Raw genomic sequence first — 25926 nt, forward strand, 5'->3', positions numbered from 1 at the left:
CTGACCTAGATGTTTAATCTGATTTATGACCAAAACATATATTCCTGTTCCTCCACTGCATCTACCTGGCCATCTCCTCCAGCAACTGACATCCTCCTATTCTCTGCATCAAGACTTAAGTCTCAAAAAAAGCTATTGCTTCTCTGTATCCCCATTTGTCTTGCACCTTGCCTGAAGAGAAAGTAAGCTTATCAATTCTTAAAATAGTATCATGTCACAGGAATTTTGGCAAATTGTCTAACTTGGAAACATCGGCCAAAATCTCCATCTTTATCCTAGAGTTTTTGAAAGGGAAGAGGCTATTTCAGGATTTAAAGTTATCACAATACAAGAGGTATACCAGACAACAGAGTATTTAACTGAAAATGAAATGTAAAGCAATCAAGTAAGTGCCAGCAATTGTACCAGGATTGAGAAGCATTTAAGTTCTTGACAAAAGGAACCACATACAAAATAATTTGATTTGTGATATATCACAGGAAGGAAGAATTAATTATAGTAGGAGAACTGATGGATTGTTCCCTTATTACAACAGGACAGGTTTTTAAATGACAGAGGGCTTGATCTAAAGTTAAATGCCAAATTAATAAATTCAACAAGTATGAAGAAAAATGCATAAACCTGGTTGGCCTAGATGTGTCTGCAATTCTTCAAAGCCATGTTTTGATGTGGACAATGTCCACAGGAAACAAAACCAAAAACAGTGCCCTGTGTCAAGAGTTCTTATTTACATGAAACCTTATTTTTTTCCTCCAGTTCTCCTCCTCATCTCATCTAATAGAATATGAAAGAACAATCAATTTTCTTGCTATATGTACTATGAATCCACTTCTCAGCTGTGAAAGGGAAAGACCAAAAGGAGAATAGATTCTTTCTGTCAAGTCAGTTAAAACAAAAGTAAACTAAGGTGGCAAGGTTTTTTGCATGTCTGAGCCAGGTTGAGACTAGGGAAAACAGATCCCACTGGTTTTAATGCTATTGTCATAACTAAAAATACTAGCTATTAGTGTAGTACATAATATCATGAGATGATATCTAATATTCTTTCCTATTATGTGTGTAATTAAAACCAGTGAAAGTGCTCAGTGTATAAGGTGGCCTCAGATGCAACATGTTTAACGACTACTAGGCTGCAGGGGCTTACCTTCAGTAAACTACAACTGCCATTGAAATTCTGAAAAAAGGTTTTGTTTTTTATAAAAAATAAGTACTTAATAAAAATTTTAATGAAAATAGTTTTTTTATGAATAAACAATGAACTAGAGGGAACATGCTCACCCTTTTTCTCCCCACCCTCTTGTGTTGTTAACCCCCATGACTTATGCTTCTCCAGGACTGTACCTTTCTGATCCTTCCCCGAAGCAAACTCATACCTCACGAGGCTGTATGGTTTTCCTTTTGCTACCACTTGAGTTACCCTAAAACCTTTTCCATCTTTAAGAACATCTTGCTCTTTTGGGGAGTCTTACTGCTTGTACTAAATTAAGCAAATTCAATTCTCCACTTAAACCACAGGAAGAAGGGTCCAAGGTGTGAAGACCTCTATTCCTACCAGCCTGTGGAAATGCCAGTCCACACCAGTTTTGGTTTCTGATTACAACCTCACTGCACATGACTTTCATTTAAAATTCCAGAAATTGGCTTGATTTATTTTGTTTGCTTATTTCTCAGCTGTAAGTGGATGCTAATGTTTTAAATTCTTCTCAGTGAATGTGGAACCAGAATTGAATTGACTTTGGTATGGTTATGAGATAAAATGTGTGCACTGGATCAAAAGCTAGTGGAAACTTGTCTTCAGAGAGTCAGTGTGTAGTTGCAAAAATACAAAATGACAGAAATCAAGCTAAAATCATTTACTTGTAGTTTATATTCTTCATGTATTTGTGCTTTTGCTTTATAATTTTCCTGTTATTCATGACACTGTCTTCCAGGCATCATGGTCGTAATGTTCTTAGTACAGCACTTCTTTAATAAACTGCGTTTTAATTTGGCTCTGGAGTTGAATGTTCACAGGTTGAGAAAACAAGTGAAGTGAAAAGGATTTAGACTATGGGACTTAGATTGGCGTGCTAAAATTGAGAGATTTAAGTGAATCAGTTACTGGTCAGAGAGGTAGCCCACCCTCCAGCACCATCCTTGAAGAACAACCAACTATGCCACCACCAAAGCTCCTTTATGAGCAAGCAAGAAACTGTAGAGTGACACAAAACTTCAGCATAAATGCAACGCACATGCTACCACCACACAGATTGCACAACTCTACCAACACATACACATAAGGAACACACCCCTGCAATTTAACCTGGGGAGCTTTAAATGGGATTACTTTGTAAATACTGTGTACATATTTCTACTTGCACTTACTTCTTAGGGCATTATTTTTCTATACAAAAGAGCACCTAGTTGGCTGCATGGGGAAGTTGGTCCTTATTGTTAATTCTTGCCAGGCACAAACACGGGACACAAAAAGCAAAAGCAAAACTTCTTATCATCTCAAACTCATCTTCTAATATCCACTTCCATTTTTACACTTTCTGTGTACTACACTGTGCTATGATGTGGAATACAGAAGAGTACTTCTGTCCTGCCTTTTATGAAAGGTATATTTGCTTTTCTAGAAATACATCTGCTAAGACTGTTTGCAAGTAACATTAGGTGGCTAAACCAGATACCCACAGAGTATGTTATTAATGGAACAAATATGTATGACCATAGCTATGAATACTTTGTGTTTACAATTTACACTTCAGTGTCACTGGGTAAGATCTTTGTCAGGTATTTTCAACATTAGCTCCATATGCTAAGTCACTATACTGGTCTTTCTCTGACTGACTATTATCCAGATGTTTTAATTCTCTTCCTTCCTCTCAACCCTTCCCCCTCCAGCTCCAAAACTTTCTTTATCCATACAGATAATTTACAGTACCTGCAAAAGTTGTGACTGTGGGATACTGCCATTTGTTTGCTGGCACCAGGCAACCATTTGTTCTGGAAAGAAATTCTAGGCGCAAAAAGAAGACAATTGGAAGTCTCATTATATTTGAACACTTACAGAGAACTAGTGACATTTTCTTCCAGTCATTAATTTTTTGGAGCTATTACTATTAAATCAATTTGGAGATCCCCTGACACAGAAAGTAATACTAGGGCTTTTCAAGTGCAGTTCTTCCCTTCCTTCTGCTCACCAGATGCCCATGCAGACAGATTGTGAGTTTTTAAAATATCTGATATGCAGCATTTCCTAAGTGCATTTTCTTCTCACTTCTTCTTCTGCTGAGGAGTTTTGGGATCTCTAACAGCCTCTACTTTCTTGGGAAGGAAAGGATGAATGGTCCTGCAAGCTGAGTATGCAGTGACTCCTTGCTTATTGCACAAATGACGTGACTTCAGACTTATTCCTCCAATTCCCCTTTTATCTGCTATGTTTTAAAATTCCTTTGTAATTTGGTACACTGAATTTACTATACACAGCAATGATATGAAATCATTCTTGAAGTTTTTAAACATTATTTGAAGCATGGAGACATACAGAAATGCCTGGAATAAAACAATGACTGATTATAGCAAGATGAATCACAACAAAAACATTTCCAGTTTAGAACATTTGTCACTCTTCAGGCAATATAAATTTCAGTCTTTAGGGCATAAAGAGAAGGGATAAAGAGGAATCACCCTTCTGCCAGGTAAGCTGCACAATGAGTTATGAAAGCTAGCATTTACCAGCATCTCTTGAGTAGAAACAGTGCCATATGGCAACAGCTAATGCAACGGATAGGGAGCCTTCACATTCTTACACCACAAGAATGATTTATTCTGGGATTGCAGGAGCCTGGGACTGAATGCCAAGCATTCTGGGTTTTACTCCCATGTTCTGTTATTAATTAAAATATACCACATGAAACTAATGCACTGGCTCCTATGATACCAAAACTTCTGTACAACACTCAGATGTTCATAGCTTATCAGATGGTGAGATCAACAGAAGTGAAGAACTAGGAACACTCCATGTACAGAAATGTTTCACAGAGTAAGTCAAGGCACAGACTCTGAAATAAGTACCAGCATATGACAAAGGTACATGCAAGCACACATGTGAGGATGCAGCAACTGTGCACTTGCATCTATGAGGAAAGTTACTAATTTATCACCCCCAGTTACTCCAGCAATGAGTTTAAGTACGACCTTGTTTATCTTTTTTTCTTCTCGCACCACAGATGCCTGACTGACCCAAAATCTGTTCTTATCTAACCACCTCTGGATTACCCTTTCTCAGGTATCTCGAGGGTCTCACCAGCTGACATTGGTTCATGCCAACAGTCTGCTCCAACATTGTGAAAAAATCATCCTCAGATAAGCAGTTACACAGTAACCAACTTAAAATTACAGGGTTCAAAGGATCTTACAAATCCAGGAATTTGGTACAGCTATGGCATACACTACTTTTCAAGCATGGGTATACCAAGGACATAGAGAGGGCAAGCTACCGTGATCACTAAAGAAGGCAGATCACACTAGTAAAGCACAGCCATAGGTGAAATAATGTTCAGTATAAGTAATAATAAACTGGAAATTCCTTGGATAGAGTAAGTGCTTTAGGGATTACCCATATGGGTTTGGTGTTTTATTAATTATTATGGTCAGAAATTAAAAGGTTTGGGTACTGCTTGTTATGGGATGAATTTGCTTTGAATCAAGTAACTTTGATGATAATGAGTAAATTGCACTTCTGATTGTTTTTCTTAAACTAATGAAGATTTCCTTGTCTTGGTCACTCTCCAACATAACTACAGACACTTTGAAACAAGTACATTTGGTATCTTGAAAACATTTGAGATTTTTAGGCTGGGAGGAAAGTACAAAGAACTTAAACATTGGTTAAAATTTCTTTGGAAAGAATTCTGTTAGTTGGTTGCCTATTTTTTTTAATAACAAATCTTTAAGACATAACAGTGCCCAGCAATGTTATTGCAATCCACCTCTCTGTGGTGTAAACAGCTAAGTAATGAGACTCACCATGGGATTTTTGAAAAATTCGTATTTTGCGTAATTCTTCCTGAACAAAAATTTACTTTCACTTCCCATTGTGGATTCAACTTGAACTATGAGCTCATGATCTTCCAAGCACCTCTCTGTGGAAAAAGAACATGATGTTAACACACAGCCAACCAGCAGGAGTGAGACCAACTAAGAACAGAAGTTAAAACAACACAGTGTAATTCCATTACCTTTTAAGAAATTAGCAAAACACATTCTAGCTTTCAAACCAAAATGCCAATACTTTACTTTGTAATGTATAACAAAGTTTAACATTATATGGCAGTGTTCTTAAAGGAATTCCTGTATCAGGGCTTCATAAGCACAGACTTTTGAGAAAGGAATAGATTTTTTGTGTGCGTGCACTTACAATAGTACAGACAAACCTCTTTTGGCACTAGTTGTTTGCTGTCAAACTGGCAAAGTGGACAGGTTTAAGGGGTAAAAAAGTTACAGAAAGGCCACTGTTAGGTCTTGAACTATCACAGAAATACAGTGTTGTATTTGATCATACTCTATAAAACCAGTTCATTTCAAGGTGAACTTCAGGCCTTTATTGTAAATGCTAGACAATGGGTTTTTTTATGAAAGAGGTCACAGTATCTACTTTACAGGAATACTGACAGAGACAAATGTTTTGTGCACATGACAGGGCAATTTTCTGCTCTAGATTTGGTTACAAGGTAACTCCCCAGAACGACCACTTCTCTGGTCAAAAGAATGGCACATCAAAGCACTTACAGATAGCTTAACAAACCCAATTCACTGAAAGCAGTAACTCAAAGAAGGCAATTGGCTAAGTGTGCACTACTTAATGAACTCATTATCTTGACAAGTGTTCAGAACTTTCTAAGATATTTAGGTATTTTACAAAAGTTTAAACTAGTCAGTGCTTTCATGCCTTATACAAAATTTAAAAATTAGGTCAAACAAAACATAACTTTTGCAAAGCTTTAAACAAAATGCCTGCAACTTGGTGACCAAAGAAGCTTCCCCACTTTGTGTTCCTTCAATCCTTGTATTCCTACAGTATGGTATGCCAGGGTGCGACCCAAGTTTTTTTGGTGTTTTCAGGATAGAAAGCAAGCAGTCATTGGCATCTCAAAAAGAGCAAACTCCGGAATATCAGTTGAATTATTCAACTCAGCAGATTATGTGGTGTTCTTCAACCGAAAATTTAACCTATGACTAAATGATCCCATCATCTTTTTCACCTGCACTTATGCTGTCAGTCATCACCAGCTCATTGATGACTTCAGTGTTTACTGTGCATTTGTAATGTCTAGCCTTGATATAGATTGTGTTTTCAAAGGGGTTAAGTTGAAAAAACCTCCATAGTGGGCTGCTCTCAAACAAAGAGCTATTTCTTAGTGCATCAGGCATAACACCATGTGCACAACAATACTGCTACTGGGTGGCTGTTAATAAAGGACATTTGGCGCCACCTCAACATCCATCACCTAAACCTATACATTTCTAGGGGCTTTGTAGATGAAGTGTCAGGTATTGCTAATCTGGTTCTACTATCACAGATTTTAAGTAACACGTGAAGTCAATTCTCCTTTACATTGTGATGAAGACTGTGGGCCTATGAGGGTGAAGAGTTTATTTTTTAAACTATGTTTCTTCCAAAAAACATTTAATTACATTGGTATGAAGCTTCATCACAGTATGAACCCCCGAAAGACCACGTCCTGTTACAGTCTTGTTCTACCACCTCCCAAAATTGTGGTCTTCGCTTTTCTAACACTTTAAAAATTGCTTGTCAGGCACAAACTGTTTATTCTGTACTGAGGAAATGAAATATAGATGAACGTTTGTCAACTGGTTTTGTATTTCAATGTTTAATTTCTGTAAATATACTTAGTGCCTGATTCTTAGATGCTTTAGACAACTGACTTAGATATATTCTATTACTACATCAAGACCCTTTTGAGATTCTGTGGTGATACTCCTGCTGATTTAATGTTTATATTTTCATTTTGATGGTCAAAGCCATCTTGGAGAAAAGGTGCAGCATTTCATAGCAGGTGCACGAAAAAAAAGGAAGATAGTCCTGGTCAGTTTGCTATTACTTCATAGAAGTTGCACACTTGGCAAGGGCTTGGTAATTCACACTCGGTTGGTACAAATGGGATAAATTTGACACATGAGCAACAGCCTCAGCCCTGCTTTGAGCTTCCTGCTACAAAGCTAGAAGCACAGATGTCAGCCCGTTAAGTTCAGTTCAATAGGTCAGTCTGTCTTCAAGTGGCAATGCTGTTGAAGTGACCAGAAATGTGTCCTTTCAGTTTATCTGATAGGCCCCACTCAGTCTCCTCTACACACTTCCTGGAACAGACTTTCCCCCCACCCCACCCAAGTTAATCTGCATTATTATCAGAACTACTACTGATCTGTAGCAGTGATAAAAGCTTAATGGGAAAAGGAGCTGGATTCCATCAAGAAGAGACATAGCCCAAAATTCCCAGTCAGAGAATCACTACAAATGACAGGTGGACCCCTATATGAGATAGCCTGCCCTAATTTTGCATTTAAGCAAGTGCTGTGTTTAACTGTTCCACTTTTAATTCACTCATATTAAGGGAAATCAATGCACATTAACAAAAAAATCTAGGTACAAAACTGCAGCAATGCTTTCTTCTAACCCTCACATATTTCTGAGCCCTACTACATTCTCTCCTGCTTCAACTGTATTTAGTAAGGTGTACAGTCAATTCTGGAACTGGAAAAATGAAGTCTGTAGGTAGGGAGGAATTCTTTCAGTGTCCAGACACATACAATCATGTGAATGTCTTAATCATTATTATTTTTGCTAATGTCCAATACATAGATCTCTCTCCCTGTCCTAAACTGATGATAATTAAGTATGGAATAGAACATAGGGAAAACACCACATTTTATAAACAGGTTAGGTATACTTATAGTAGCAAATGAAATAATGGGACAAATTCAAATTTCATAGACTGCTTAAATATTGATTACAACATGTTTTAGGTATTAGTGATATGGTGCAGAAGGAATCACTTTCATATGTCAAACCAAGAAAATCTGCTGAAAAATTGTCACACGCTAAATGAAGAAACTGCTCTCTTTAGGTGAGCTTCAGGACTATGACCTAGAGAATTAAGTCAGTAAGGATGTGTTGTGTAAGAAATAATGTCTTCTAGAAACACAGAATTCTGACTGCTTTTTAACCATATTTCTTTTCACACTAAGTATTTATTCACCATTGTTTCATACTTATACTAGCGATCTTATATCTAGAGGAAAAAATATGGACCATCAGGTGGCTGATGGTAACTTCATCCAGGTTGCAGACAGATTACTACCCTTGATCTGACAGTCTCTGAAATACGGGAAAGCATTTAAGCTACAGAGGAGCTAGAAATAAGCAGCCAAATAATAAAAAATTCAAACTGCAACCAAAACTGGTGGAAGCATGAAAGTTGGTATTTAAAGTTTATTGAATATGTATACTTTAGACCCCAAATTCAAGAAACTGGATGATGTCTCCTGTTAAATGAACTCATTTATTCAGTTTTCTGTCCTCATCCTTTCAAATATGTGAAATCTGTATAATTACATGTTTTAAAATTATTTGTATATTTTTTCTTTGTCTGTTGCCTTTACACCCCCAAAGGTTGCATTACTTCTCACAGACATCTACTGTGTGGCCTACAGGGGACAGCCCTGGGGCCATCTCTGTGGAACAAAGTTTCGTGGCTGCTGAAGCCCCAACCTGCACACCCCGCTTCTCTGGGGGCCCACTTTGTGCTTCAGTGTGAAACAGAGGTCCAAGGCAGGCAGGTCCCCATGTATATAAATGCAGCCTGATAAGTATCTTGCTCTTTTCCCATCATTGTTAATTACCAAGTTATTTGTGTGTAAACAGAAGCTTTTGATTTCCTAATCAGCCTCCTGCCCGATTCATTCAGAGATGTCACACACCAGAGTTTGACAGCACAATTAGTCACCATGGAAGCTATTGTGATGTCACAAACACTGAATTGTGGCATCATTGAATGAATCTGGCAGGAGAAGGATGTTGGTTACAAAGGAGAAGGCTTCTGTTTACACAATACCTTGGTAATCAGCAATGATGGGAAAGAGAATATAGAAAAAGAGAGCCTGGTAGTATAATGAGCATTGATAAAACTGAAAATTTGTAAAGATTTTTAGAAGTTCATGCGGCATATTGAGCTACGGAGATAAAGATTCTGTTAATTATATCTTAATTCTTCACCTCATCCTATGTCCTCCGAAATCAAAGTATATCACAGATATAGACCAGTGTTTCACGTTAATTTTTTCATATATTTCTACATTAGAAGAGATAATAAAACCATTAAATAATCATAATATCCTTTGTGTTTGGGTTTTTTTAAGTGTTAGTCTGCAAAGCAGTGAATTTTTTTGTGTTTAACAGTATTGGTTTAGGGTATCACATTTCCAGCAAATAATTTCCTTTTTTTATTCATAAGGGTACTGAATTACATTTTTAGACATAAACCCCCCTCTGTTAGCTACAGATAGCATTCACAATTCCAGTGCTGGCAATTGCAGCTTATGATTTGCCTTCCCCTGTTTTCTAGAACAAACATTCCCCATGAAGAATATCGACTAATGCTCCAAATGCTATACTTTTTAAAGCGTTATTGTATGCTATGGAGAACTGTAGATAGCATTATCTGAGCGATATGCTGTTGCAAGCTGCACAGCAGAACCCTTAACTAATCAGTGCCACAAAATAACAGGAAAAGCAAGACTGAATAACATGAGATCTTTTCAGGTACTGTAATTAAACCAATTCAGGGTGTTATTTAATTCCCCACGGTTTTTCCTCTTGCTGCCTTCTTGAAACTGTAACCATGACACCTTAATTTCAATCAGGTGGAGGAGCTGCTGCCTGGTGAGCAGATACCACCTCTGGTCCAGAAATTGCCCATGGATTTGCTGGTGGTGCCACCATTTTTTCCCTGCCTGAAGTCAAGTTTAGCCAACCCCCTCCCCCACCTCAGCATGTCAAGCTTTCATAAGCATTACTGTAGGTATGTAAGGCTGAGTCTGTTCACCCAGGTCTCCCAGCTGGTGATGAGCTGAGCTGTTTCATAGGACCGTACTCTAAGGATCAAGCTTAATTTGCCTAAGCTGTTTATTTGCAATAGCTTCAGACACAGCAAGATAGCAACAGAGCACTAACGTGAAGATTAGACAATTCTTCTTTTTTTATAATAAAAAAAACCAAAGGATGGGAAATAAGGGAAAGACTTCAAATGGCTTAAATGCTTCAAACTGTAATACACACAAAGCACATATGTGACTTCAGCTAATTGTACAAATAAAAGCAGTGGAAAAAAAAATGTTCCGTCTGGAAGCACATTCATATGAATTACACATATTTTATGTTCCCAGGTAACCATGCCACCCCTTTGACCATTCCCTACCTAATCCTAGGTGAGGGTGATGCTCCACTAGAGTCCAGCTGTTATCATCCACACAATGACTTTTGTAAACGAGCAGCTGACAGAGGTCCCTGGCTGTCATGTCTGCTAGAATCTCGACCACTTTGCTTGTTCCATCTTCACTAAAGACTTTTACATCCTGCAACATAAAGGGTACACTTACAGATCAACAGCTCTGAACATAGGCAAACCACACAGCTACTGTAGAAAAGCATCATCCTCTTGATGTGAGGGTTCCAAGCACCTTGGCAGCCAGGACAAATGAAATGGATGATTCACTGTATAACACTTTCTCTTGATGCACCCTAGACCTATTTCCCCTCCCACCTCCCCAACACCACCCTGCACTAAACAAAGATTCAGCAGGGTTAATATGACCACATACATAGGAAAAGTGAGAGAGCAGGTTCTGTATAAAGCTGTGTAAGGTAAGCAAACGTGAAACAATGTTGAGAGAGTACTTTGGCAAGAGTGGGCGAGAGAAATCACATCCAGTCAAAACACACAATTTTCATTGCAGTCCCATTGGAGGCCTCTGAACATTGGCAGAGGAGCAGGCCAAGACCCCAGAGATTAAAAAAAGCTCTCTTGTTCCCCTCTAACTTTTGATTGTTTCTAGCAGGGAAGTCCCACTTGCAGTTTACTGGCAAACCAATTACTAGCACAGTCCACACATTTCTCTCCCTGCCCTGACTTCTCTTTTGATCCTAGCTTGAAAGTGATTTGAAACCAAATGTGCATACACTGCACATCCTAAATATCAATGGGGATGAGAGAACAAGTCAAGAACCTTATCCGCCAGCTCCTGAATTATACAGATGCTTTCCTCTTTGCATTGTTCTGCTCAAGCGAGAGACACTTCCTGCAAAATTAATTCTCCTGGTGAACGTGCAGGTCCCAGATTTAAATCAACTCCTTGTTTAAAATGCTCCCCATCATAGTGAGAGAAGGAGAGTCTAACAAAAACCTGAAGGATAATTCGATATGGAAAATCTTACCTCAACAGCACGTAAAAGGCAGCAGTCGGAAGAACAAGATGGCATTTTAAATGGGGATTGCCTCTTGAGAGTTAGTTCTCTGCCTCCGCCGACCCTCTGCAGCCTGCGGCTGGGTGCCTGGGATACCGGCGGCGTCAGGGGCGGTCGTACCCTACCTGTCACGTAGCCCCTGCTATGGGGACTGTTTCTGGGGAGGGAAACAACTCTGCCAGAGCTCCACTCAAAGGGTTACACGCAATCTTTGCGGTAGTGAATCAAACCACACTGTGCAGACCAATCCTAGCCCTCCCTCCGACTGATGTAATCATTTCCCACACACTATCAGACTTCCAAATTATTCCCGCCTCCCCCACCCCCTCATCCCCCAAAGAAAAAGAAGGAATTACAAAGGAAATGTGGATTTTTTATTACGACCTCGGGGCGCTTGAGACCCCATGGGCGGCCGCGGGGCGGGGTGTGGGGAGCCCAGCACGCGTGTGCTGCTGCTGCCCCGGTGCTGGTCCCGCCCGCAGCCCGGCCTGCCCGCGCTGATGTCATCGCCTGCAACTTGGGCACTTGAACTTCTCCGCCGCCGCTCCCCGCCCGCCCCGGCTGCGCTCCGGGCCCCGGCGGTGCCACCGCGCCGGGGCCGAGCGAGCACGGCCGGCGCCGCCCCCGGCCGCCGCTCCCCGGTGCCCCGGCTATGCACAAATTCGAGCCCAGTGAGGGAGGAGTTAAAGCCTCATCCAGCCCAAGTGACTGAAACCCGCGCGTTCAGGAAACGGCTTCATCTGACAGCAGGGATGAGCCAGCTCTTTCAGAAGTGGGCTTTGGAGAGGAGGGGGAATCCCGGCTGCTCGGGGGAAGGCATGCGTGCTGTGCCATGTTACGGCTGCATTCCTGCCAACGCTTAGCGAAGCCAGAGGCATCCTCACACACGCAGGAATTTGTTGGGCGTGGGGTGCCCCCGTTTTCTGTCCTGCGGGCAAGTTTCTGTTGTGTCACTAGCACCGTGTCGCAGCAGAGCCCCACAGCATCACACCCGCAGCGGTCCCGGCCCGCTCCACCACTCGGCAGCGCGCCCGTGGGACGGGGGGACACGGGTGGACGGATGCCCGAGACATCCCGCAGGCATCGCACCGCAGCGTGCGAGTGGGGAGCGCAGTTCTCGTGTTCCCTCCTAGGATGGGCAAGTACACCGAAAAGCCAATATGCAAGAAGACAGAAAGTAGCTATTTTGTTTGTTTTAGTGGGGAGTGGGAGGGACTAACACCCGTTTGATTTTTTTTTTCTTCTACTTTTTACAGTATAGCCATAGATTGGACCGAAAAGTTGGTGGCGAAATAAGTAATTTCTACTTTCAGCTTACTCTGTGCACGTAACTGCAGTTTTTGTATTGAAACTAAACTATTTTGGATGGATTTCCTGCCTCGGGAACCAACCTGGTGACATCATTCATTCATTAGTCAGGAGAAGCAAAACCCTCTGCTCTCTATATCAGCTTTCACAGGGGAGCCCGAATCAGGAATATACCACAGCAATCGCCACTTTTGCAAGACCTGGAGGACAAACCCCGCCTCTTTTCCTTTCCTGCTGGGAACAAGGCAACGATACAGGACAGACTGCACCTGATCATTGTCCGTGCCAATTGCCAGAAGAGAGGCAAAGCTCTTCTGCTGAGGGTGCCTCTCCAGCCCGTGCAGGTGGAAAAGAGAGAGCTGTAAGAAAACCACCACACTTTTCTCTGCTCCCAAGCATGGAAAGCCTTAATGACGTGTGGCCACTGGAAGAAAGCTGCAGCTGTCTTTTATGCTCATTCATGCTGTGCTCTCTCGGTATGAAGTAAAGGGGTCATGGGTACGTGTCATGGGTACGTGTCCCACCCTCCCCATCCTTGCCCAGATCCTGATCCCTGAGCTGATCCTGATGCCAGCCCCACTGAAGTACCGCAGCATTTCTAACTACTGGATACCCAGCGCTGCAGTTTGGTGTGCGACTACTGTAATGCCATATTCTCTCCTCCAGAGAGCCAGGCCCTGGAGGCAGCACCCACTGTCCCGACACAGCCACTATGGGAGTTAGGTTACAAACATGGCTATGTTCATTTGTGGGACCAGTCAGCCCTTGGGGTGTTAACAGTGCCTTTAAAGCCCAGGGACTGGAGTTCAGTGGGTGGGCAGCACAAGCGCAGCGATGAGCAAGTTAACTTCACTGACTATTAACAGTGCCGTGTTTGTCATCAAGGACAGTGCAAGGCCATGTATCACCACTGACATCAAAGATATAAAACACTGCATCAGGAGGGGATGTAATGGCCTGAGCTGAACCCTGCCCCAGGGGACAGGAGAGAGGCAGAAGTGAGATGAAACCCTGTGTCTCTGCAAAGGCAACAGCCCCTAAGAGACTTACATGGAAGGTAAGGGGATTTTATGCCCCCACACGACACTGCAGAGTTATGAAGTATGACCACAAATATGAAACCAGCTTGACAACAAAGCTTCACCTCCAGCTTTCCGATAGTTTCTGTGACAAAAGATGCAGATAACAGTATTCCTGTATCACAAACTGGACTGAATTTAAAGTCAATTGGTCAAATCCAACTCTCTCACTTTTCCTTTCTTTTTCTTTTTTTCCCCCTAAGGAAGCACCTCCCACTTTAAGGGCTCTCTATTCAATCTTCTTCCAGCAGAAATATTGTTTCACTTCCAAAATTTACTTGGGGCTTATTATCTACAAAGGAAAATGAAACAGGATTCATTTGAACAAAATACTCCAATAATGACAACACTTAGCCTGATAAGAGGTTCAAAAAGTTAGTCTGATACTTTTTCTCTGCATCCCTCAGAGAAATGCAGTGAAATGCAACAGCAGACTGCCTGCAACAGTGATTTACAAAAGGCCCTAATTACGTCAGCAGCACGAGGCACCTTCTATTCAAAATTAAGGTTAAGAATGCTAAGCCAACCAGAGCACTATATTGGCTGAACATTCAGTGCTTTACAGTGCAAAGGAGCAGATAACAGACTGCACCATTGTTCTGGGAAGAAGTCTTCCCCCAAGCTTTTCTCTTCTTTTTTCAAAAGACAAAAAGACTTAAAAAATTAAAAATTTAAAAGAACATTAATATTCATCACTTCAGTGGTTTCATATAATGGGTCGCATATCTTGAGTATCTTCATGGCTGCCTCATCTTCCAGCCTCAGTTCCTCAACCTCACTGCAGTATTTTGCGTGTATCAAGTAATGCAAATATTTTAGGAATGTGAAAGGAAAGAAGAAACAACAACAAAAATCAGAAAGCTCAAACTGTCATGTGATGGTCACATAATTTCTTCTCCACTTATTATGCTATTTCTTTCATTTTTTCTTCAAAACAAAACCTATGACTATACACAATGATCACAGAAATTGACTGTTTTACATGATGCTATGCTGAAAATCTTCAGTGGCAAACAGATCTATATTTGCATTCTACAATCTGAAACAGTGTAATTTATATCAGTGCAGACCAACCTGTGTTATCCTGGGTTATGACTCCAAACATAAGAAGGAAGCACCTGTTATCAGAAGGCCCTCTGACTGAAATTTAATAGATAAAAGGTTTCAGTACACAAACAAAAGTTTTTAGCTCTTCTAGAGTTCCCCTTTACAAGAGATGTAGATCAGAGACTTCACAGAAAGCTATTAAAATATACTGAAGAATCATTACTAAGAGCTGCACAAAGAGAAAATCAGTCCAGCAAGTTTTGACTTACATCCCCCAATTTTACTCATCAAGACTGTTCAGACATGACAATCATACAATCAGTGAGGTAAATAGAAGGAAAGTGGAACTGAAATGTATGCATGTGCCATATGCAAGCAGAAGCAGCTATTTACTGCAGAAGGCACCTATGTACCAGGCAGGTACTTGGTGTTTTCACTGGAACCCTCTTTTAATGAGATCTTTTTTCTGAAAGCTTTTATAATCAAAGCTTATCAGCTCACAAGAGCGGAGTCAGAGTCACTGGAGGAATGAGGAAGCTTTCAATTAGGTCAACTCAAAGCTGCTGAAGACTCAAACTCAGCCTGTAGGCTACCCCTGAACTGCTATTTGCCTGTTTGAAAAAGCAACAAATAAAGGAAGGTTTTGCTTCCTAAAGTTACAAACTTTTGAAAAAGAATTGCCTCTAAGCATGCTCGATGCACACGTGACAGGCAAGCAACTCAACCACATCTACATGCTGGAGCACCAGCCAGTCCCCCTTTACTTGCCCAGCAGCATTAAGGCAGTTTTATAAGACATGGAAATTTCAATTGCTGCAATGAAATAAATATATAGGTCAACCCTATGGCTCTTTTTGCCTTCTCTGTTGCGCTGCTCATGCAGGAAAATAGCCCTTCAGACAAACAGCAGTGGTAACAGCAATACATCGTGGATACGATCACTTATACACAAGGCATCAGATAGTACTTCCTTATAAAAGAAAAAAACCTGTGAAGTATTTGATCGTTGTCTTTTTTTTCCCTACATATACACATAAAACTCTTGGAAATGCTGAGGTTAAGGTTCTCATAGCAACATTAACTCTCTCCTCTGGCATACACTATATTTAGGTACACATTTAAAAGCCTATGAACAATGAAGGAGAACAACTGTTGTACGATCAAGATCTTAGTCTATGACTTTCATATTCAGAACAGCAACCTCAAAAAAAAAAAAATCCCACAAACCCCCACTTTAGTTGGCCATGCTTCAAAACCCTAATTCTGTCCCCCTTCACTGGGCTATTGAATTTTAAAACCCATTTCCAAGGGTCAGAGGAATAACCTGACCTGAAGGTTATCATACTATCATCTTATGTTCAGTGGGCATCAAAACCAACACTGAAGTCATGAACTCCATGAAGGTTGTACCAGCAAGAGAGGTTTTGGGAATCATGGAGATGGGCAGGGCAGGATTACCTCCAGGCTCAAGTCAGCATTTGTATTTGGAGGGTCAGCTCTTCTGAAGCCATCATGTATGAACACCCAGTCACACATGCACCCAGTAATTTTGGAGAGTTGCATTCCTTGTGAAAATAAGGGAGAGAGATGGAACAACTTAGGATCTAAAGTGCATGACATGCTTCTGATTCTGGACTTAAGATGGATGCCATAAGCTATGCTGCCTGAATTCAGGCCACTGTGGTGATTAATCAAGCAAACATCTCTCTGCACTATTTACATGACAGTTTAATCCCAGCCAGCAGCTTAGCCACACACAGCCACTCCCTTACTGCCTCCAGTGGGATGGGGGAATAAAGTTAGAAAACTGATGGGTTGAGACAAAGACAATTTAATAGGAAAGCAAAAGCTATGCACATGAGCTAAGCAAAACATTAAATTCATTCCCCACTTTCCATGGGCAGGCAGGTGTTCAGCCATCCCCAGGATGAGTAATGGTGATTTGGAAAAACAAAAACCATCACTTAAAACATTCCTCCCCTTGCCCCCATCCTTCTTCTTCCCCCAGCTTCATAGGCCAAGCATGACACCAAATGGTGCAAGATTTCCCTTGGGTTAGCTGGGGTCAGCTGTCCTGACTGTGTCCCTTTGAGCTTCTTGTGTTCCCCTTCCCTCCTTGCTGGAGGGGTGGGGTGAGGAGCAGAACAGACCTTGCCTCCGTGTAAACATTGCTGAGCAGTGACTAAAACATCTCTGGAATTATCAACACTACTTTCATCACAAATCCAAAATATGGCCCCGTACCAGCTACTGAGAAGAAAATTAACTACTCCAGTCAAAACTAGCACAATTACACACTGCAATTGTTGACATCTGAGCTTAAAGAAATAAGCAAAGTATGTTACATTGCATGTATACAAAGCACATTTAAAGGAAATATCCAATAAGCAAATTGAGGCACCAGTTTAAAATAAAAATACTGTAATAACAAGCCAAAGCTTTTCCTACTCTAATTCAAAACTGCATGGGAAAATGATTATTTGATATGCAGGCATCGAATTATCTGCTTCTATCTTCTCAAAACTTAAAGCATTTCTTAAATCTAAAAGTACTGCTCTCTGTATAGGCTTAATATTGTATAGCAACTGCATCAAAGCATCTTCATATACCACAGCTATTTACATACAACACTGCAGAGCACATTTTCAAGACATAACCACTGCCTGCACAGACAAAAGATTTATTTCAACATGTGTGCACATACTTAGAGGCTGAAGGTTTGGAAACTGTAAGCTGCTACCCCGTAATTTCCATATTTTAAAAATAAATAGTGGAATGCAGTTTTCAGTGATACATACCTACATACAGACAACATATCAATTTTGTGACAGTATTCGCAAATGTTGTTTCAACTCTTTCCCACTTTGGTTTAATGTCCAGATAGATCATTTGACCTGTTTGACATTTTCACATCTTCCCATTCAATTCCTCATTTGCCTCTCATTTTTAGGTAAAAGAAAGAAGAAAGACTTTTTCAATCCTTCTAAGAGTAACAATAGGCCTTAATGAATTTTGCTGAAGCTTCAGGGTATTTGCAGTAGCTGGAAGAGAGAAAGCTTGGGAAGCAGTTTATATAGGCTTTGACAATCCACACCAGCAGGAAGGGAGTGCAGCAACAGCCAGCTCACTCTGGGGTCCTGGCTCTGGGGGTCCAGACTGTTCCAGCATTTTCTGCTAGTTTTGACTGTAAATGTGCTCCCTTCTCTCCACACAGCTCCTCCTAACAGCAATTGCTTTTTATGCAAAAATCCCTTCTGGTTTCATGATCCTTTACATACATTAAAAAAGACAGTTACAGACACTCTTAGACTCCTTTGATTATGTAAGGAAAGGCATTTCCTTAAATTATTTTGCTGGCATTAACCTTTATCTTTCATACATTTTATTGTGCAATTTATCCTTAGACAGTTTCCATTTCTCCTCAGCTGTGCTTACAGAATGTATTATTTATTGTCTGAATTTGCTCCAGAGAAAGGTTTAGTACAAAACTTCTTGCAAACATAATTTAAATCATTAACAACCCTAGAAAGAGTAATACAAAGAAAAACCATAATAATTTCTTTATTAAATCTTTAAGTAACCAAGCTAGTTACTGAGTATTTTGAATTGCTTTGCCATTATAAATTACTCTGTAGAAAAGGAATTACCACATCTTCCTTGCTGCACAGGCTTCCAACCACAAAAACCACATTAATTTGAAGCTTGGCAGAGGGTGCAACAAGGCTCCAGGGAGCAGCATCCCATAGGATTTAGGAAAATGGTACAGGTCCCCAAGACTTGGATGGCTTCTTCTTTCCCAGTAGGACACTGTGAAAACAGCAGCTGAGACCCTTGTCATCTAGGGCCCAGGCCACCCTATGAGCCAAAAAGCCATTTCAGCACAGGATTCAGCAAGATGCAGTTAGCTTCTCACTTTGATTTAGGATTATCCAAGCAGAACTTCTGCCTGCGTAGCCCACGAACCCCTCCTTCCCTTGCATGTTCTTCTGAGGAAAGAGGACCAGAGAGGTTGCACAGCAGACAACAGGAACACCTTTAAGGGCTGCACACACACCTAGACCTGGCTCCAGCATTCTTTGCATTTACACATCCAGCCACATATTATTAGGAAAGGGACCAGAGACTGCTTTCAAAGATGTCTTTGGAGACTGAGGATTAGTATTTGAAAATGTATGCATTTTCAGTCCATGGGAAAACTTTTCAGGTAGTAACTGCCTCTTATGTGATAAAATGGGACCTTGATTGTGGTTGATGTAGAACAGAAATAAAACAGAACAAAACCAGAGCCAAACAACAGGGGAAAATGCCAAATAAACTATATTCGAAATGTCCAGACACAATGAAACAAACACATTATTTTAAGAACAAGTAGTTATGAAATTTGTCTTGAACAAATGCAATCCAATTTACCCAGTCTGGTGGCAGAGGAATCTAAGCTAGCATTAAGAGGTAGGGCTGGACAGAAATTAAATTTAGAATGCAATACAGGGTAAGACAAAGATAGACCCTCTTCTCACTCCTGTGTCTTCTTCCATCCTCCCAAAAAAGTAATCACAAGGAGTGAAAAAGTCAAAGATTTAAGGACTTGTGAATCTGTTCCCCAGTGCTTGCAAGAGCAGAGTTCCTAAGGTTTCCTCTGCATCTCTGCATCCTTGAGGGCTAAAATAAATTAAAAAATACAATGAAAACAAGTTCTTAGCTGAAGCCCCAGCTCCTAGTTGGGCTAGAATTTACTTCAGCAGCATGAAAAGAGTTTTCAGAAACAGATACAGTGGTGCACTAGATTTAAAAAAAAAAAAAAAAAAGGTAAATCAATTATCTTTTTACAAGAGTTCCTTTATTCTTCACACACACACACACACGCACATATCCTGATAAATGACATCACAGAACAGGAAGTTACACCAAAGATGCCGGAAGAGAGGGGAAGCTGGAAAGCAAAACAAAATAAACTTTTAAAGAAAAACTTCTATGCATTCAATATGCATAGTAGAGTATTCAGCAATATTGCTTAACTGCCTGTCTCCCAAGCTACCGGCTCTGGAAGCTGGCGATTCCAAGCAGCGAGTATCAGCTAATTGTTGCTGCTGCAACATTCAGGATGTTTTATGGGTCAGTTTGTCACATGCACATAATAAATGCTTTTAACAGAGCTGCTCACACTGGGCAGGGAGGAGACTTCTGCACAACTGTGTAAGCATCAATTGTGTGACCCAAATTAACCCTCTACAGATCTTTACCCAGGAAAAGTTATATCAATGGAAGAAGAGAGCTTATGTTATCCTCTCCCCAAGGCATGTGTAATTCTCATTTTCAGTGATCTCTTTAATGGGAAGAAAACTGTTTGATGAAACTGCTGTTTAACTTTTGGTAGATTTAAGTATCAGAGGAAAATAATGATGTGATATAGCAGAAGTTTCCAGGGCGGATGTAAGATCTAAGACCATGATTAAACTGGATATTGTCTCTTGAATGCAGCCAGTCCCATGCAGATCTCACTCTCTTCCGACCTGCTAAGAATTATTCATTTTCAGTGGAAAAAAAGTTGGCATAAATCCAAAAACAGTAATACAAGAGGTTGATTAGCATACAGTGTCTAACTACCCCACCTCAAAATACTTCATGTAGAGATCCAAGGTACCAAGAAATTTTTCACGTATCTCACTGCTCTGCTTCACTGCTGCACCCATCCATCCATGCACACATGATACAGGAAGGTCAACTCTCCACAGCAGGCATCTATTTCCAAGTTCCTTCTCCAAGGCTTGCTTGAGACCACTTTGCACACCCCTTCCTCCAAGAAAGGGCACCATAAACAAAAAAAAAAAAAACAAACCCACAAAAACCCCCTATACAACATAACCCTTTGCTTTGCTTAGCTTACAGGGACAAATTCCCTGCTGCCATGGTTACCACTCCAACTTCTCCTGTGGAACTAGAAATAAAAAAAAAAATAATAAAAAAAAAACCAACTTCCCTGAGAACAGACGGCTATATGTTAGCTCTCCCTCCCCTCACTCATCATTGTTAGCCACTAAATCAGCTACATCTGGCATTTTTAATTTGGACTAAATAAAATGTCACTAATTAAAAAGATGCCAAACAAGCAGTCCATGACATTATAGAAACAGCTTGGTATTCAGCCTATTATGAACTGAAAGGAATCAACCAGTTTTTACCAAAAGCTGAGAAACAAAGGCAACTAAAAGGTCCTCTATACAATCCTACTCACAACAATGTCCTCCAGCTCTCCCCTATCATCTACATGTACTGGGGTTTCCAGGCATTAATTCCTGGAGCAGCAGTGGCTCAAAAGTGAAGTAGTTAGCTCATTAGAGATTGTATTATATGGACTGAAGTCTGCAGCATTTATGCCAACTTTTAGAAAAAAGGTTACTTTGCTAAAGTGACAGTAAGTAAGACATTCAGCAGGCATACACACAAGTTGCTTTAGAAGACCTGTGGCCACATAGTGGATAAACAGTAATAGCCCCTCCTCTCTTACATTCTCCCCAGTTCTCAGCAGCCTGATTTGAAGTATCACAAACTGCTCCATCCTTCCTCTCTTGTAGCTCCTCTCTTCAGCATTTTCCTGAAGATTAACATGTCAGCTCTCTGCACCTCCTGCTGCAGGTCACAGAGCAGAGATGTGAGTGCTGCTTTGTACCAACACTTATTAGAGCAGCTCCTCTTACCCTGACATCAATATACCCTCCCCACCCAGTCCTTCCCATCATACTACGTGCATTTTTCTCCTTTGCAGGTACATCATTATCAGTATTCCACTGCTGCTTATCAAACAAGATTTCAGCGCAAAGCTGCATATAAACCTCTTTTCACAGCCCTTAAATGTTTTCCATCATCTTTTTTGCCAACTGGTAATCTTTCATTCTATCCCTTGTGACTAGTTGAATAAGCATTTGAGTGATGTTATTTTTAGTGCCTCTAAGGCTGAGGATTTCCCAAGATAAGAGATCATCTTCTAAGTGCTCTGGTCCAGGTTCTCATAATTTATAAATCAGATGACTGGCTCCTCTATTTTTACTGATACATGACATAGAACACATATTTAGGTGTATTTTGATTGCCATTGTTCAATTTCAGTTGAACATAACTGTTCATAATAAAATAAGATCCAAACATTAAACATAGAAATCCCTCCACCAAAGTAAATTTTAATAGAATTCTTACAAGATATTCAAGTGGATTATGCTGGTAATGCTGGCACATGCCAGGCAAGCAAAAATATTACTCTTACAAACTCAGTAGTTATAAATGAATTAACAGGGAGCTTTACCCTCGTAACTCCAAACTTTAATAATGAAGACATAAGACAACAATGATACGTTTCACAGTCAACACACCTTCAACTGTTTTTTGGTTTGAGGGTTTTTTTCATTATAAAAGTTTAAGAACAATCACAGGCTCACATAGGGTTGAGGGATGGAAAGTATCTCTGGAGGTTATCTGACCCACCCTGTAACTCAAGCAGGGTCACCTAGAGTCCTTTCTCTAGGACAGCATCCAGGTGCCTTGGAGTATCTCCAAGGACAGAGATTCACAACCTCTCTGGGCTGTGACTGAGAGCAGTCAGTCACCTTGACAGTTAAAACTTGCTTCACATTCAGAGGGAACATCCTGTGTTTCCATTTGTGCCCGTTACCTCTGGTCCTACCCCTGGACACCACTGGAAAGATCCTGGGTCTGTCCTCTTTGCACTCTCCTTCAAGGTAATTATACACATTCATAAGATGCTCCTGAGCTTTCTCTTCTCCAGGCTGAACAGTCCCAGCTCTCTCTGCCTTTCCACAGCACTGATGCTCCAGTCCCCATATCATCTCTCTAGGCCTTTGCTGGATGTTCTCCAGTATGTCCATGTCTCTCTTATGCTGGGGAGCCCAGAACTGGACCCTGTATAAACCTCTGAATTCAGAGCCTTTGTATAAGGCTGAATAAACCTCCCTTAACCCACTGGCGATGGTTTGCCTGTGGCAGCCCAGGATATCGTCAGCCTTCTTGGCAGCAAGGGCATATTGCTGGTTCACACTCAACTTGGGAGTCCACCAGGACCCCCAGGTCTTTTTCTGCCAAGCTGTTTTCCAGCCGGGTGACTCCCAGCATGTATTGGTGCCTGAGGTTGTTCCTCCAAAGGTGCAGGTCTTCACACTCACCCTAGTTAAACTTTATGAGCTTTGTTGCAGCCCATTTCTCTAGCCTCGAAGCTCTTATACAGATAGTGAAAAGTTACATAACCACAACAGTAAATAAAAGCATCAGAAGATCTAGTTTGATCAGGAACCCTAAATGTGTCTTTTGTAGGATTCTTCATCAGTATTTTTCCAAGCCAAGTCAAAGGGGTTCAAAGTTCCCATTAAGTTAGTGTTACATTCAGCTTGTCAAAGGCTGATGAAGTTAATAGTGTATGTAAAAATATGAAGTAGTGTGCTGAAATCAATGTCATGATAAAAAAATGCTTCCTCATATAGATTATAACATAATGCCAGAGATCTGATGTCAAAGCCTGCATGAAAGAAAATGCTACTTCTTCATTCAGCATCTGCTTCAGATTATTTTACATGGAAGTCACTGCTGCTCTGAAGCTGTCAAGGCACAGTCAGCTTCCAATTAAGCTATCTTATCTTTGAAGTTAATTAGAAGCAAAGCTTTCTCCTCCCTATAGGCATCCCCCTACAAGCAAGTAATCTGAGATAATTTCCAAACGTATTCATTCTGTGCTGTCCACCCAATTAAATATCTTACAGAAATGCAATCAAAGAGCCTTCTCTCTAATTGAAAAGTTTATGCAACAATTTTCATGAGGATCCCATTAAACATTTAAAATAATTACCTGTATTAAAAAGACAATTATATTCAAATAGCTCACATGCCTAGTTTCTTTGTTTAGTGTATGCAAAAGGGTATGAAAAAAATCCCCAGAGAAAAAGAGCAAACATTGGGTGGATCCTTTAAGACAAGAGATACTCTCTAGAAAACAATTCTGCATAATATTAAGTGGAAATCTATTAACAGTGGCCTTTCTACTGTAGCTGATCATAGAGAAACCAACCATTTCCAAGACTCCAAAAGGCAGTGCCAAGGGAGCTGACTGTATTTTTATGTGCTATAGATAACACATAAAAGTCATTACCTACAAGCATGCTTCTTTCTGCCCCTTTCTCCCCTCTCGAAATTATTGTCAAGTGGTTAAAGAAATCCACCATGCAAAGATACCAGTAACTTTATCTCTGCCCTGGCATGAATGGTAATTTTTTTCTCAAAGGATTTTGATGCCTCTGTATTTATATCATGGATCTTCTTTAGGATTATGCTGAGAAAAATCTGGGTCATTGAAACCTTCTTGAACTGAACCACAGAGAAAATGAAAGAGAATATATAAAGGCACTGGTGTCAGGTTTATTAAAGGAAAATGCCTTTTCCCAAGCCCATTTTCTCCATGATTGACTGGCAGAAGGTAGATCAACCTTTGGACATCTTTCTTATTCCAAAGTTTCTATTTCCATAATTCCATTCCCTTTCAAAATAAAACATTTTTTAAAATGCTGTGCTCTTGGCTCACAGACCCAGCTATGTAAGTTTAAGAAAGCTAGCCTCAAAAGGCAAAAGTACAATTTAGATCAACATATAATGGAATACATGTAAACATCTCAGGATCCTAGTGTCCTGGGCAATATAATAATTTAATAGCCCCTCCTAGACAAAACTTGAATAAAATATATTTCAACACAAACTATGTTTTTCCCTTCCCTTCCTTCCCCAAACAGTACCTAGGTTTGATATGAATCTGAGTACTAAGATCTGCTTCCCTTAATCTCTATGCTTATTGCAGTCTTGTATTTATGTAACCTAGTAACATACACTTAAATATCATTCTATACATTTTAAATTTCAATATCTAATTCTTCCATTCAGTTACCATGTAGATTTTCTTAGGTTAAATACAAAGTAGTACATGAAAAAACTAATTAATTTATTTCAGGTGTCCTTTAAAAACATATTGCATTAATAATTGGCAATAATAATATTAACTATTAATTATGACTTCATTTCTAACTGTGTCAAACCAAACTTCCTGACTTCAGCAAACTACTTACCACTTTCAATTCATTCATGTAGAGACAATTCTAGGCATAAGAAAAACTTTATTGCCTTTTTAAGCTTCAGAAGTTTGGTAGCTTTAGGTGGTGGCAAAGCATAAGGTTTCCTACTGGAGAAACATCTTTCTTGCCTTTTGTAAGACATAGAAAAGTGTCACAACACATAGAAAAGCATCTTCCACAACTCCCCCATCTTCCTGCACAAGACTACACATAGCAAAAGTAGAAACTGTTTGCTACCTGCAGAGTACTAACAAAAATACACAGCACTGAACCTATTTTTCCTTCAACTGTTGCTTAAATACTCTTCAATATAACTGGCACTAATCAGACCTAAAGTGTGATATATAAGTGGTTTTGTGGATTTGTTTCCAGAGTTCTGTAGGTTCTTCTTTCAGTGAACCCAGCTGTACAGAAAACAACTCAAATTTGCTTGGCTCACATCAACCAAGGCTTTGCCAACCTGTGCACCCTATGAATTTCACTTTTTAAAGCATAACAAACCAGCTAGTGCATGGATGTCCTTCAGCTATACCATGAAAACCCTGTTTAAAGAAGTGAAAAGGTACATACTCTGTGAGTGTTATATAATACACTTTCCTTCCACAGACAGTGCTTTTTTAAGCCAAATGTCTTTTCTGCAGACACCATTCTTTTCCGTATGTACAGACTAGATGAGATAAATTACCAGGTACCCTCATTCTGGGGCTTAACACGGAATGCACCTTGAGATGACAAATTCAGATTTTTTAGTTAGCTAAAACATCAGAAAAAGATCTTAATGACTTTGATTGTCCCATACAAAGATAATCAGTTGGGGAAATTAAACCTCCTTCCTTCCTCACAAACC

At 40.2% G+C, this 25926-nt stretch overlaps 1 protein-coding gene across 11 annotated transcripts in view; it reads right to left on the reverse strand.

Moving 5' to 3' along the window:
* The window catches only part of GRB10 (growth factor receptor bound protein 10), a 147901-nt gene that overhangs the window by 13395 nt on the left and 108580 nt on the right, over nt 1-25926 (reverse strand). For 10 of the 11 annotated variants that reach the window (XR_009276800.1, XR_009276798.1, XR_009276799.1 and 7 more), the window contains 3 exons: nt 10482-10638; nt 5014-5129; nt 2927-3001 (listed from right to left, as the gene is read on the reverse strand). Coding sequence is in view for 7 of the 11 variants with exons in the window: in XM_058830917.1 (XP_058686900.1) it covers nt 2927-3001; nt 5014-5129; nt 10482-10638 (348 nt within the window). In the remaining 4 variants the exon portion in view is untranslated. Of the gene's footprint in view, nt 1-2926; nt 3002-5013; nt 5130-10481; nt 10639-11497; nt 11845-25926 lie in introns of those variants that run through there. The other variant, XM_058830920.1, reaches the window with a different exon arrangement.

This window comes from Poecile atricapillus, chromosome 2 (genome assembly GCF_030490865.1).
Source record: "Poecile atricapillus isolate bPoeAtr1 chromosome 2, bPoeAtr1.hap1, whole genome shotgun sequence".
Classification (NCBI taxonomy): domain Eukaryota; kingdom Metazoa; phylum Chordata; class Aves; order Passeriformes; family Paridae; genus Poecile; species Poecile atricapillus.